General features: G+C 50.2%; 1 protein-coding gene across 6 annotated transcripts in view; it reads left to right on the top strand.

Annotated features, from left to right (window-relative positions):
* Positions 1 to 7193: 7193 nt before the first annotated feature.
* The window catches only part of LOC144949352 (tropomyosin alpha-1 chain), a 41403-nt gene continuing 34645 nt past the window's right edge, over positions 7194 to 13951 (top strand). For 2 of the 6 annotated variants that reach the window (XR_013640272.1, XM_078879336.1), the window contains exons 1-2: positions 7196 to 7436; positions 8950 to 9075. Coding sequence is in view for 5 of the 6 variants with exons in the window: in XM_078879336.1 (XP_078735462.1) it covers positions 7323 to 7436; positions 8950 to 9075 (240 nt within the window). In the remaining variant the exon portion in view is untranslated. Of the gene's footprint in view, positions 7437 to 8949; positions 9076 to 13951 lie in introns of all 6 variants that reach the window. The other 4 variants (XM_078879330.1, XM_078879335.1, XM_078879331.1 and 1 more) reach the window with 3 other exon arrangements.

Below are 13951 nucleotides of genomic sequence, written 5' to 3'. Positions count from 1 at the left end.
CCAGTCTCAACTTACATAAACGAGGATTTCTGAGTCCTCACAATTACCCAGGGCGGCTTGCCAAAGTCGACCAAACAATCGTGCCACTGATGGGGGCCGTGTCACCGCCCCTCGAGGCTTGAAACCCTCTGCCAACCCTCAATGGCACGAGATGAGTTGGCAAGGCAGTGGGGCTTGCGTGTACGTTGACCCCCGGAACTGGGCGAGCCATCAAGAGGTCAATCAGACAAAGTCCAATCTCGGATGCTGGCGTGGGGGTGACCTGAACCTGACCTCACCCGTTCGTGTCCAAACAAAAGAATCGTCACGCACCCTCCGACTAGCACGGTTGGCCACGTACGGTGCGAAAGAAATTCAACACACATACATACATAATACGCGCGTCACCGATGTAAACAAATTGCTTCTGCCAGTGGGGTCACGTGTTGGGCTTTGGCCCGGGTTCAAGGAATAAAATGCCACCCCTCATTCCAATCCGCTACCACCCGCAACTCAGACTTCCTAACGCGGGCACCTGGGCCCTTCCCACGCGCAGTTGCACCGCCTGCACACTCGGACAGCTGCGGCAGCGGGCTTCATCGGGTGTGGGACGCGCGCCGGCAACAGCAAACCTTGGCGGGCCGGCGGCCCTTATTTCACGAGAGGTGAGGGCCCAATGTAGTTTCATCATCATCGTTATGGGCTTTGGGTGGTAATGACCGAAAGGATGGGGTCGGGGGGACAGGGGGCCGAAGTGAGGTTTTGATCCGCGGGGTTGACGGGCCTCGCCAACTCTCCGTGATCGGATGAGGAGTTCGGGGATCCGGGAGAGCCGCAGAGTCGAGCCGCTGCTCCTGCAGATCGAGAGGAGCCAGTCGAGGTGGTTCGGGCACCCGGTGAGGATGCCCCCACCCCGGTAGACCCCCCCCCCCCCTGGGACTCTACCGGGCAGCAGCAGCAGCAGCGACGTGGCACCGCTGGCGGAGACCCCCGGGCCGGTCCAGGACCACGCGGCTGCTGCTGCTGCGGCTGCTGGTGGCGGGACGACGTCGCTCGGCTGGCCTGGGGACGCCTGGGAATTCCCCCAGGAAGAGCTAGAGTCTGTGTGTATAGTAGTGTAGTGTATAGTGTAGTGTATAGTAGTGTAGTGTATAGTGTAGTGTATAGTAGTGTAGTGTATAGTGTAGTGTATAGTGTAGTGTATAGTAGTGTATTGTATAGTGTAGTGCATAGTAGTGTAGTGTATAGTAGTGTAGTGTATAGTGTAGTGTATAGTGTAGTGTATAGTGTAGTGTATAGTAGTGTAGTGTATAGTGTAGTGTATAGTGTAGTGTATAGTAGTGTAGTGTAAAGTAGTGTGTAGTGTAGTAATGTATAGTGTAGTAGTGTATAGTGTAGTGTATAGTGTAGTGTATAGTAGTCTATAGTGTAGTGTATAGTGTAGTGTATAGTAGTGTATAGTAGTGTAGTAATGTATAATGTGTAGCAGTGTTTCGTATAGTAGTGTATAGTGTAGTAGTGTATAGTAGTGTATCGTGTATAGTAGTGTATAGTGGTGCATAGTTACGTATAGTAGTGTATCGTGTAGTAGTCTATAGTGTAGTAGTCTATAATGGAGTCTAGAGTGAAGAAGTGTATAGTGTAGTGTATAGTGTAGTGTATAGTGTAGTCTACAGTGTAGTAGTGTATAGTGTAGTATATAGTCGTGTGTAGTAGTGTATAGTAAAGTATAGTAGTGTATAGTCTATTGTAGTAGTGTATAGTAGTGTGTAGTAGTGTATATTGTCGTGTATAGTGTGGTAGTGTATAGTAGTGTGTAGTAGTGTATAGTCGTGTGTAGTAGTGTATAGTGTAGTGTGTAGTAGTGTATAGTTAAGTAGTGTATAGTGTAGTGTGTAGTAGTGTATAGTGTAGTGTATAGTGTAGTAGTCTATAGTGTAGTGTATAGTAGTGTGTAGTAGTGTATAGTGTAGTGGAGAGTGTAGTGTACAGTAGTGTGTAGTATTGTAGTGCATAGTGTAGTGTAGTAGTGTATAATGTCGTGCATAGTGTAGTAGTGTATAGTGTATTATATAGTGTAGTAGTCTATAGTGTAGTGTATAGTAGTGTGTAGTAGTGTATAGTGTAGTGTATAGTAGTGTGTAGTAGTGTATAGTAGTGTGTAGTAGTGTATAGTAGTGTATAGTGTAGTGTAGTAGTGTATAGTGTAGTGTATAGTAGTGTGTAGTAGTGTAGTAGTGTATAGTGTAGTGTATAGTAGTGTGTAGTAGTGTATAGTGTAGTGTATAGTAGTGTATAGTAGTGTAGTGTGTACTAGTATATAGTGTAGTGTAGTAGTGTAGTGTATAGTAGTCTATAGTGTAGTGTATAGTGTAGTGTATAGTGTAGTGTGTAGTAGTGTATAGTGTAGTGTATAGTTTAGTAGTGTGTAGTGTAGTGTATAGTGTAGTAGTGTATAGTGTAGTGTATAGTGTAGTAGAGTATAGTGTATAGTAGAGTATAGTGTAGTGTAGTAGAGTATAGTGTAGTAGTGTATAGTGTAGTAGTGTGTAGTGTAGTGTATAGTATAGTAGTGTATAGTGTAGTAGTGTATAGTGTAGTAGTGTCTAGTGTAGTGTATAGTGTAGTAGTGTATAGTATAGTGTATAGTGTAGTAGTGTATAGTGTAGTAGTGTATAGTGTAGTAGTGTAGTGTGTAGTAGTGTATAGTGTAGTGTAGTGTATAGTTTAGTAGTGTGTAGTGTAGTGTATAGTGTAATAGTGTATAGTGTAGTGTATAGTGTAGTAGAGTATAGTGTATAGTAGAGTATAGTGTAGTGTAGTAGAGTATAGTGTAGTAGTGTATAGTGTAGTAGTGTGTAGTGTAGTGTATAGTATAGTAGTGTATAGTGTAGTAGTGTATAGTGTAGTAGTGTATAGTGTAGTATAGTGTAGTAGTGTATAGTGTAGTAGTGTATAGTGTAGTGTATAGTCTAGTAGTGTATAGTATAGTGTATAGTGTAGTAGTGTATAGTGTAGTAGTGTAGTGTGTAGTAGTGTATAGTGTAGTGGTGTAGTGTGTAGTAGTGTATAGTGTAGTGTATAGTGTAGTAGTGTAGTGTGTAGTAGTGTATAGTATAGTGTATATTGTAGTAGTGTAGTGTGTAGTAGTGTATAGTGTAGTAGTGTATAGTGTAGTGTGTAGTAGTGTATAGTGTAGTAGTGTATAGTGTAGTAGTGTATATCTCAAGTCAGTCGCCAGGGACAGGGAGGTGTGCACCGCCACGACTCAACGCGCTGCCGCCGCCACGACCCTCACCAGGACACGCGGCCTGAGACGTGAACGAGCAGACGAGTGGTGCCGGAGACTTCGTTAAAGAAATGAGGACCCCTCGGACTGCGTTGATCACGGGCCCACCCATCGCGACTGCGCCCCAAGCGCACTTTGAGGCAATGATTGAGTGAGTGAGTGGGGGTCCCGCTGTGCAGTGGCCGTGTGCGTGCACCCGTGTGTCAGAACAAGACAAAGACAAAGACCCCCCTTCCCCCGTATAGCCTCAACAGACTGTTGGAACAAGTGCTGTTAGCGAGTAGCACCTATGAAGGCCGGCACAGCACACGAGGGGTGGGTGGCCAGCACCACACCCGGCCCGGCCGTCTTTGTCTCCCCAGTGGCGTGATGTTTACACACCGCACCAGGTACTCATTTGAGGCTGAGCCGACCTATGCGAAGGCCCATGACAGGCTCGGATAATCCGTCGCCGGTGTTTGCGGCCGTGAGCGGGAATCGAACTCGGCTCTCTGCCGGGTTCGTAGCGCAGCCGCGCTGACCGCGGCACCACCGCTCCGCACGTGCGCGTGCATGCACACACGGGTATAGTGGGGGTGCTGAGCCTGAGCACGGCTTGACATTTTCTCACCAAATATATTTTTTTTAAACATTTGGGGGGGGGGGGTAGCTGACAAATCCACGAGGTCGCGCCGTGACTCGTGAGCCACAGCCGAGGTTAGATGTATCCTGGATGTGGTGTGCCGGGAGCCTCCATTAATTTTCCCAAGTAGCTGTTAAGAGCCACGCGCCAGCGCCGTGACTCGTAGCCACAGCAGCCAGAGACACAGAGAGAGAGAGAGGAGTATACTTGATGCGGTGTGCCGGGAGCCATCATTCATGCCCGAGTCGCTATTAAACCGTGAGCTGGCACCGTGTTCTTCTCTCGTACGGCTGCTGATGTCGTAGACGCAGAGCGACAACCCCAATTTCACATTCAGGGTGGTCAAGCCGGGTAACAACAGCGTCAGGAGCAGCGGAGTGCATCGCCTTCGTGTTTGTGGATCGGGGCACTCCGTCGTTCCACGTTGCACGGTCTGATCTGGATGATTACAGTCGCACCACTACGACTGGAGAGTTTCTAAGTTTCTATTTGTGCATCAGGGTGACCGCATCTACTGCCACGGTTTGTGCAGCGGATGCGGTTTAGGGTTGAACGTGAGCAGCTTCGTGGAAGATCCAACCTGCGTTGGGTCTTTCACGAAGTGTTTATTTGCGAGTTCCTTTGAACTCCATTCAGCTCTAGCAAGCTTCTCCGGGTTTTGATTTCGCATTGTGCCGGCAACGCGCACTGCCCGCACCGGGACCACAGCAGTGGCCGCAGCCGAAGAAGCCACGGGCATACTCGATGTGGTGTGCCGGCCGACCCGGAGAGACCCGGCTGAAACGAAGTCCTGGTGGTGAACGCGGCTGCTGGATCCACATTCCTCTGTGCTTATATCAGCGCGTTAAAGCAGATGGCAGGGACCCTCCCCGGAGGAGCGAAATCCAATTCACAGTCTTGTGGGTCCCACGACTGCTAATGGACCAACACGGAGATAAACGTTACCTAAACACTTCTCAATGTGTCGATATATATATACAAGTGCGTATATAAATATTGGGCCTAATTTTAGCTGTGCTCCGTAACCCAGAAAAATATTTATACTCCCGGCACACCACGTCGACCGTGCATCTCGTTATGGCCATGCCTACTCGCCACCGTGCCACTTTGGCTGAACTATTTTTTATTTTTGCCAGATAAGGCCCACGCAGCTAAACGTGGCTAATTTTCAGAAGCCACCTGGCCACAAATGATAGCTCGACGAAGTGGCTTATCAAGTGGAAAGGCATTTCAGCCCGTATACTCTAAACGCGTGGTGATGTTGTTTCGAAACGTGGAGGGAAAAACGGGAGGACCCGGAGAAAAATCTACGCGACCATGGGGAAGAACATAACTGCAAATATACAACAGGCGTCAGGGTCGGGATCGAACCCACGACCTCCTGTATACCAGGCGAGGTAGTTGACATCTCCTAGCTACTGTGATGATGATGATGAGAGAGAGACGCAAACTCCAAATATACAGCAGACGTCAGGGTCGGGATCGAACCCACGACCTCCTGTATACCAGGCGAGGTAGTTGACATATCTTTACCACTGTGATGATGATGAGATAAAGAGAGACACCGCAAACTCCAAATATACAATTGTCAGGGTCGTGATCGAACCCACGACCTCCTGTATACCAGGCGAGGTAGTTAACATCCCCTTGCCATTGTGATGATGAGAGAGAGAGACACGGCAAAATCCAAATATACACGTTTTAGGGTCGTGATCGAACCCACGACCTCCTGTAGACCAGGCGAGGTAGTTAACATCTCGACACCGTGGCGCCCCGACTCCGATCGACCGGGCGACCCATATACAGCATATCCATTGAAAAATCAATCACCGTGTATATTTCTATATACGTTTGTATAATCGCTCTGTGTGTACGTCTTCACGTTGAGCATATATTTAGGTGGCCGTATACTCAGCCTATCGATCCAATTAAAAGTAGCGTAGGTTTCAGACATTGCGAGGATTTTCTTTCATTAACGAGAGGACATTGGGGAATTTGCGGTTAATGTCCAATAATAATCTTGTGTATATCTTACACTATGGCTGTGTGCCGGCACGAACGACGGCGTTCCAGGGTTCGCATCTAATGCGCAAATTGCTTGCTTTCGCCTCCGACAGCCAAACTGAGCTCAGACAAATCCACCGCCCCCAGCCACCCAACATATTATCGCCGCCCGCTTTTATTTGTTCCGCGCCGTGTGTTCCGTTCTACTGGGCCTGGGTGGTAATATTTTGTATTTCGGATGAGTGTTTGTGTGTCTCTGTGTGTCTGTGTGTGTGTATGTGTGGAGCGGTGGTGTAGCGGTTAGCGTGCTGCGCTACGAACCCCGCGACCCGAGTTCGATTCCCGCTCACGACCAATGCCAGTGACGATTATCCGAACCGGTCCTGGGCCTCCCCTAGGTCGACTCGGCCTCAAACGAGTACCTGGAGCTGTGTGTAAACATCGCCACTGGGGAAACAAAGACGGCCGGGCGTGGTTGCTGGCCACCACACCCCCTCGTGTGCCCGTGCCGGCCTTCATAGGTGCTCGCTAACAGCACTTGCCCCAACAGTCTGTTAAAGCTACACGGGGGATCTTTGTCTTTTTGGGAATGTCACGAACTCTAGGTGGCGGGTGGCGGTGGTGTCGTGCGGTGGGGGTGGGGGGTGGGGGGTAATCTCCAAAATAAATTAGATGTCAGAAGTGGAAGGCTTGACGTTTCTCTCTCTCTCTCTGTCTGCTGGAATCGCAAGATTGGCGTAGCGTTACACGGCCACGATTACACGGCCACGATTACACGGCCGCAGTAATACAGACGGGACTCTCTGTGCACGCCGAGGGTCACGGTGCCCCCCCCCCGGGGGGGGGCGGGAGGGGTCGAGGTATCGGCCGTCGTGGGGTGGGGATCGGGTGGGGTCGGAACGGTCGGCCGGTTGATTTTGTTGGTTGGGTGGTGGTGGTGGTGGTGTTGGTGCTGATGGTGGTGGTGCTGGTGGTGTTGGTGCTGGTGGTGGTGGTGCTGGTGGTAGTGGGTTTGCCTCTTGTGCCCGTCAATCAGGACGCACCCCCACTCCCACTCCCACACCCCCCTCCGTTCCGTTTACGGGCACCGCAGCATCCACTCGCCGACGAAATAGCGCGCAACGCGACCCCGGACGGCGCTCGGGCTCTTTGCCGCATTCCCATAGGCCGGCAGGGCCACTGACGCGGCCACTTCCAAAAATGTATTTTAGATTTAGGAAGGTGGTGATGGTGGGGGGGCGGTCAGATCAGAGGTCCCCGCCTCCCCACCCTCTGCCCTGCGCTTATCTGCACGGCCCGTTGGCTTGCTCCGCTCACTCGCCTCGCTGAGCCGCAGCCGGCCAAGTCACGGTCCGAAGCCGTCAATCCTCCCTCATCCTCCTCACTTTCGTCGTGTGAGCACATTGCCCACCATCACCAGCCGCAGCCATGGACGCCATCAAGAAGAAGATGCAGATGCTGAAGCTGGACAAGGAGAACGCCATCGACAGAGCCGAGCAGGCCGAGTCGGACAAGAAGGCGGCAGAGGAGAAGACCAAGCAGGTAGAGTCTAACCTCTTCCCGTCGGGTCGAGCGATCATTTGTGCCAGACCCACCATTCTCCCAGCTCGTGAGGTGTCTTCATGGTTTCATGCGCTCCGAGCAGAGCCATAGCCCACGTGTTGCGTGAGACCAAAGACGCTGCTCTTTTGGGCCATGATCGTCCGCTCTTAGTTATGTATTTGCCGGCAGAGTTGTGCTCGCTTATTGTGCATTGTGTGTGTGTGTGCGCGTGTGTGTGAGTGTGCGTGTGTGCGTGTGTGTGAGTGTGCGTGTGTGCATGTGTGTGTGTGTGTGCATGTGTGTGAGTGTGCGTGTGTGTGCGTGTGCATGCGTGTGCATGTGTGTGAGTGTGCGTGTGTGTGTGCATGTGTGTGAGTGTGCGTGTGTGTGTGCATGTGTGTGCGTGTGTGTGCTTTAAGATATCTTGCACAGCTATCGGTTGTGATTTCGGGTTTTGTCGCCCAAGCGTCGTTCGGGCACGAAATGTTTCCCTCCGCGTGCTGGGGAGCTTGGCGGACTTGAGGGGGGGGGGTCCTGAAGATGCTCCCAACGCGCGTGGAACGAAACGTCGGACACCGTGCCCCGAACGCCGCGCGGTGCAACCTGAAAACACCGTCGGAGGGTCGCGGACGCAAATTTTCAAGGCGAAAGAATCGCAAGCGATTCAAAACGTGGGGACATTTGTCTTTTCTCTTCGTCGACTTCTTCTTGCTGAAGAAGTGGAAACAGTGGGCGGTGTAACGCGTACGACGCTGCGTGTCATATTTGCGAAACGATCCTTATTTTATCGCACGCAATTACTTGTTTTGCACGTTTATAAATAACCCATCCGTGTGTGTGTGATTGAATTAGATCGAACAGAGGCCCCTTAGCGTAGACACATCTGGTCGTCCAGATGGAAGATTTTGTCGTGATATTTTAATTCCCCCCGAAATATAATTGCATTCGTTTTGAATTGCTCAACGCAATAAATATAGACCGTGGGGAGACACCAGGACTGGGGTTTCCCAACAAATCCATCGCAGCCGTGGGATTTCTAAAGATTCGTTTAGAGTCCCTTTTCCAGCGACACTTTCAGGAGACAACGCAAAAATTGATCAGCGGCGACACGAACATTTTGTAAAGGTTTTTTTTTTCATAGTTGAGTGGTCGGCTGTAAAGTAAAAAAAAGCAATCGAACAAATTTTAAGTGACCCATCGGTTTCATCGATGACATTATTTGCATTGGGATGTTCGGTCAATTCTGCTCAAGATCAATTGGCTTCGCGCGGAAGAAACCCAGAGAACCCGGAGAATACCCCACCAGACATACGATCAGATATCACACTCCAAGCCCCGCACGGATAGATGCAACCCGAACATCGACAATGGGCGGTTTGATTTTATTTCGGAAGCGCTAAATTCGTGGCTTTGTTACACATCACGGCGGTGTGCGCTGCAAAACAACTTATCTCGTGGTTTTATCCTGACATTGCCTCCATCCCTCCTCCTTCCCTCGCCCGCCGACACGCAGCTCGAGGATGAGCTGGTGGCTCTGCAGAAGAAGCTCAAGGGGACAGAGGACGAGCTGGACAAGTACTCGGAGGCTCTCAAGGACGCCCAGGAGAAGCTTGAGGTCGCCGAGAAGAAAGCGGCTGACGTGAGTAAAAAAATTAACCCGTAAAAACAAAGTTTTTCACTATAAATCCTTTATATGCGTGGCATCGGTTTTATTTTATTATTCATTTCTGTTTTACTAGAGTAAGAGTTTCATTTTTAGCACATTGGTATTTTAAATTAAATATGAAAAAAAAATCCTAAAAAGTGGAAAGTTATGGAAAAATGTTTTTACGAAAATAAATTGTCACGCACAACGAGTCTGTGTGCAAAATGTTAGCTCGATTGGATCACGGGAAGTGGGGTTAAAAAACGACCGAAAGATTTGCACGGTCGTAAGCGCGCAAGCAAGCAAGTGAACTTAATATAAAGGATTTAAAAAAGAAACATCTCCCGACACTCAGGGGGTGAAGGGGGGCTGGGTGGGGGCTGGTTGGGGGGCTGGATGTGGTGGGGGGGGAGTCTTCGCATTCCCGGCTCGGCTACGGCCTTATTTGTCACCGGGGGGGGGGCAGGCAGTGACGGGGGGCCGAAAGGGTAGCGCCCGCCCGCTCGTGGCGGAGGTTTCGCTGGTTCGACACGTGCGGCTGCCCTGGTTAATACTGCGGGGAGGGGGGGGGTGTAAGGGTCCCGTGACGTCATTTGAAATAGAGTGAGGCCCACGTGTTGTGGGTGCTGTATCACGGTCGAAATTTGCCGAATTTCAAGATGTGCTCACGTGTTGTGTAATTGGGTCAAATCAGTCGGCAATATCTCTCCCTACTGGGAAACTAAGTTGATTGCGACTTGTAGAAGCCTTTGAAACAACATTTATTCTTTTCTCTCTCTCTCTCTCTTTAATTCCTCTCGATTATTTTCGTGGGGATATGTACACGTGGCATGTGTGCAGCACCGCGTTACAGGGTACAGGACGAGCAGGTACAAGAGTTGCAGTGTCGGGTACAGGGCTGCCCGCTCGAGTCACAACTTATGACCGACCGCGTGTCGATTTAAGATGGACCGACAAAGCTGGCTCCGCGAGTTGGTTGTCACTCACCGCTACCCCGGGTCTCGCCGGGGCAACTCAATTATGTGAAGGCGAGGCGGCCGGTGCGTCTGTCCCCTGGCAGAGCTGAATCGGTGGGGGGAATTCCACATTACCGCGGCAAGGATAATTGCCAAGTCTCTCCGTCAGATAATCGCTACGAGTGTTCGTCTTCACCCTGTCATGAATGAATGTCCTATCATGATTTGGGGGGTGGGGGGGTCACGATTCCTTTAATGACCAGATTTTTTTTCCCGCGTTCTTATTTCCTACGTCTCAATTGTATTATTGTTCGTCTCAGTAGCCCCAAAGGTAAGATTCGCAATATAATTAGCGGGCATCGTAAAATAATGGATTGTTACGCAACATATTTTGATCGTCGAAATCGCTTGCAATCGACGCAATCGTTGCGCCCACCTTTGGCGCAGCCTCATTAGGCGGTGATCGTTTTATAAATTACGACGACGCTGACGATAACATCATCATCATCATCATAAGTTCAAGACACTTCAGTTAACTCTGGCCAGGATTTGAACTTCGATTCCCATCCATACTGGGAGCCCTCTTTCTCAATCAGCTTGGCTGTCTCCCAGGCAGTGTTCAGTTCACTACGTGGCAGACCGAGAAGGGCCGTCCAGGTTTTGTTCATATTTGTGTACTGCCAACGCCTTCGCGCAGATAAAGCCCTCCCTGTGGCCGGTGGCTCTTGCGTGTGAACGCCACAGGCCACTCGCTCGAGAGTAGAGATTTTGTTCAACCTTCTCATTGGAGGCGCGCACGGCTGGCACACCCCGCCGAACCGGCAACTCCGTTGTGAGGATTCACGGGGGCACAATTCGATTTTAGAGAATCGATTCGTTGCCAATCTGGACGAGGGCCTCCCGATGACATGGGGGTTGTTGGTGGGGGGGGGTATGAGGAGGGAGGGGTTATTTGGCCACACTCCGCCACGCTGGGCCAGTGCGAGTTGGTCAAGGCGGGGAGCCTAGAAGTGGGAGCATAGAAACACAGTACAACAATGGGGGGGGGGGGGGGGTTTCCCTGCCCTCTGTTGGGGGTGCGGGGGGGGGGTGAGGTTATTTGACCACACTTCCCACGCTGGGCCACTACGAGTTGGTGAAGGCGGGGAGCCTAGAAGTGGGACAGCGATGAGACAGTCCGCTGCTTCCGACGCGGTCGTTGTCTGGCTTGACCACCCTGAATGTGAAATTGTAGTTGATGCTCTGCGCCTCCATCATCAGCCGTACGAAAGAAGAAGAAGAAGTTGTTGAACATGTGTGTCACCACGTACAAACTTTAATCATAGCACCGTAGCTTGTGCGGCTCATGACCCTCCACATGCGGTCCAGGTTGGTTCAATTTGTTGCGTCTGAATCCAGCTTCTGCGGCTCACGCCTCGGTCTCTTTCTCTTTCGCGCAGCTCGACTTTGCCATCCCCCCCCTCCCCACCGTGCCCCCCCCCCCCACCCCCCCCCCCCAAGCTCTCGCAGTAACCTCGCTCGATTCAAGAAACGCGGTTCGACTCGAAATCGAAGTTCCAACTTCGACGTTGCTGTGCCGTCTGGCACGTGGGGGCCTTTAAGTCTGAACTCGGCAACAACAAAAAGTTTTAAATAACAGAAGAGGCTTCGTAATAGAGGTTTTTTTTGGGGTGGGGGGGGGTTGGATCGATTACATCTAAATGTGTCGTTCAACCCACCCACCACCCGACACGGCAAATTAGTAAGGCTGTGTCGCGCAAACGCAACGTGCCAATTCGCTACTAGTCCAGCATTAACCGGCGTGTCGGAGAGTAAACCCACTGCAGCATTTACAATTCGGGTAACGACGTTTCGCCGGTGATCACAACCAGCATCATCAGGCGACCGCCAGATGATGAGAAGAGGCAGCAGCTCAACTTCCTTGCCCCCCCCCCAGCCTCGTGTCCTCCAACTGCAGGGGCTGTAATCGGCGACCCAATCTGAACTCACTGTTGATTTATGGCGGCACCTGCCGCCTATGAAGAGGAAACACACCTGTACGCCGCTGTATAATATATTTAACACGGCTAGGTATACAAGGCCGTGTGTCTCGTGGGGACAACGCCAAGGTACGAGAGTGTTGGTGGGGAGGGGGGAGGAAATTAGACTCGGGGACTTTTGACAGCCGCTCCGAGTCGAGCAAACGCAGAGCGACCCAGGACATGCAGGGGATACGCACGAGGAAATAAAATACACACAAAAAATGCAAAGACCTCCCGTGTAGCCTGTAACAGACTGTAGGGGCAAGTGCTGTTAGCGAGCACCTACGAAGGCCGGCACGGCACTCGAGGGGGTGGGTGGCCAGCACCACGCCCGGCCGCCTTTGTCTCCCGAGTGACAAGGTTTACACACCGCACCAGGTACTCATTAGAGGCTAAGTCGACCTCGGAATAAACACACGCTCACACACACGTAATAGTAATATTGATATAAGGGATGTTTTTGTTGGGTTAAATCGCGTAAATATAAATGTGTCGTGAAGCCACCACCACCATCACCACCCGACAAAGCCGAATTAGTAAAGTTTGTAATGTAAACAGAACGTGCCAATTAGTTACTTGGACAGCACACCGGTGTGTTGGAGAGTAAACCCACAACATTTACAATTCGAGTACGACGTTTCGCTGGCGATGAAAGCCAGAAAATAAACATTTATTACGAATAATATCGCTCGAGAAAGCCTACCGAGTGTTAAATTGCATCAACACACAGCTCGAAAGCGTATTGCCCCAAGTGGCTCAATGGGAGGGGGGGCTGGATTCGTGAAACAAAACGAGGGGTGCATCAAATGTCAACTAAAATCCCAATAAACATAAAAGGCTAATGGACATTACAATCCCATTCACCTCTCACGTCCACGATGTCCGCATCTGGCATTTGCCTTCACCCCTATCATCTCAATAGAAGTCTGCATGCCTTCTGTCGTCTCACTCGCCAAGGTGTTGGTGATGAAGGTGCAGCTCTGCAATTGACTTTACCATTTCTGGCAATAAAACAGGAGGTTTTTAAATTTTGATTTAAAGCTTTTGTGACTGCAGGGATTCAAATTCTTGTTTCTTTCGGTAAAGTCATGTAGAAGGGAAATAATAATAAAATAATTTGATGATTGCTTGTGTTGCAGTCAAAACGTCGTGAGAATATTTTTATTATTTCATTATTTCCCTTCTACATGACTTTACCGAAAGAACCAAGAATATAAAAAAACAGGAAGTGTTCAGATGTTCAATCGCCAAACAGACACATTGCAAGGCATCAAGTCTGCATTAACCACACGTACCTGTGGCCAAAACATGCAAACAAAACATGCTCTGATAATTATGTTTGCATTACTCCTTGGTTCTTTCGGTAAAGTCACTTTACCGAAAGCTTCGAGTCAATGTCTGCATTGTTTTAGAAACTGATTGGCCTGCACCAGAGACGGCCTTCTTTATGGACTTGTCTCACCACCAGTGTTAGACCATAGCTCGGCTTGAGCAGTTATGTATATGGGACCTCTCTTTTTTTACCAGTATCAAAATGGTCAAAAAATAAGAAGAGGCTTTAGCCTCTCCGGAAAAAAAAGGTTACATAGATAGCCCTGCAATTGATTGATCACGTCACTAGAGGGACCTCTGGATAGTCCATCTCGTGGGTGCGTCATCTCACTCGGATATTGATACGTTAACAGGGAGGGCCCTCCAAATATAACTTGTGCTTAGGCCCCCCCCCACCACCCCCCCAATGGACCATCACCGCTTCCCCTCCTTCTTGTCAGGCCTGCATACATCTGGGCGAGCGGGCGTGATGAAGCGGGCCTGCAGAAAGGCGATACGACTTGGGAATGTTGCCCCTTGCAGGCGCAAGGCTCGTATTTTTAGCGCAGGGCTTTACATGGT

Source organism: Lampetra fluviatilis, chromosome 53, assembly GCF_964198595.1.
Source record: "Lampetra fluviatilis chromosome 53, kcLamFluv1.1, whole genome shotgun sequence".
NCBI classification, from domain to species: Eukaryota; Metazoa; Chordata; class Hyperoartia; order Petromyzontiformes; family Petromyzontidae; genus Lampetra; species Lampetra fluviatilis.
The sequence above is the reverse complement of the archived record's forward strand: the minus strand, read 5'-3'. Positions and strand labels throughout refer to the sequence as shown.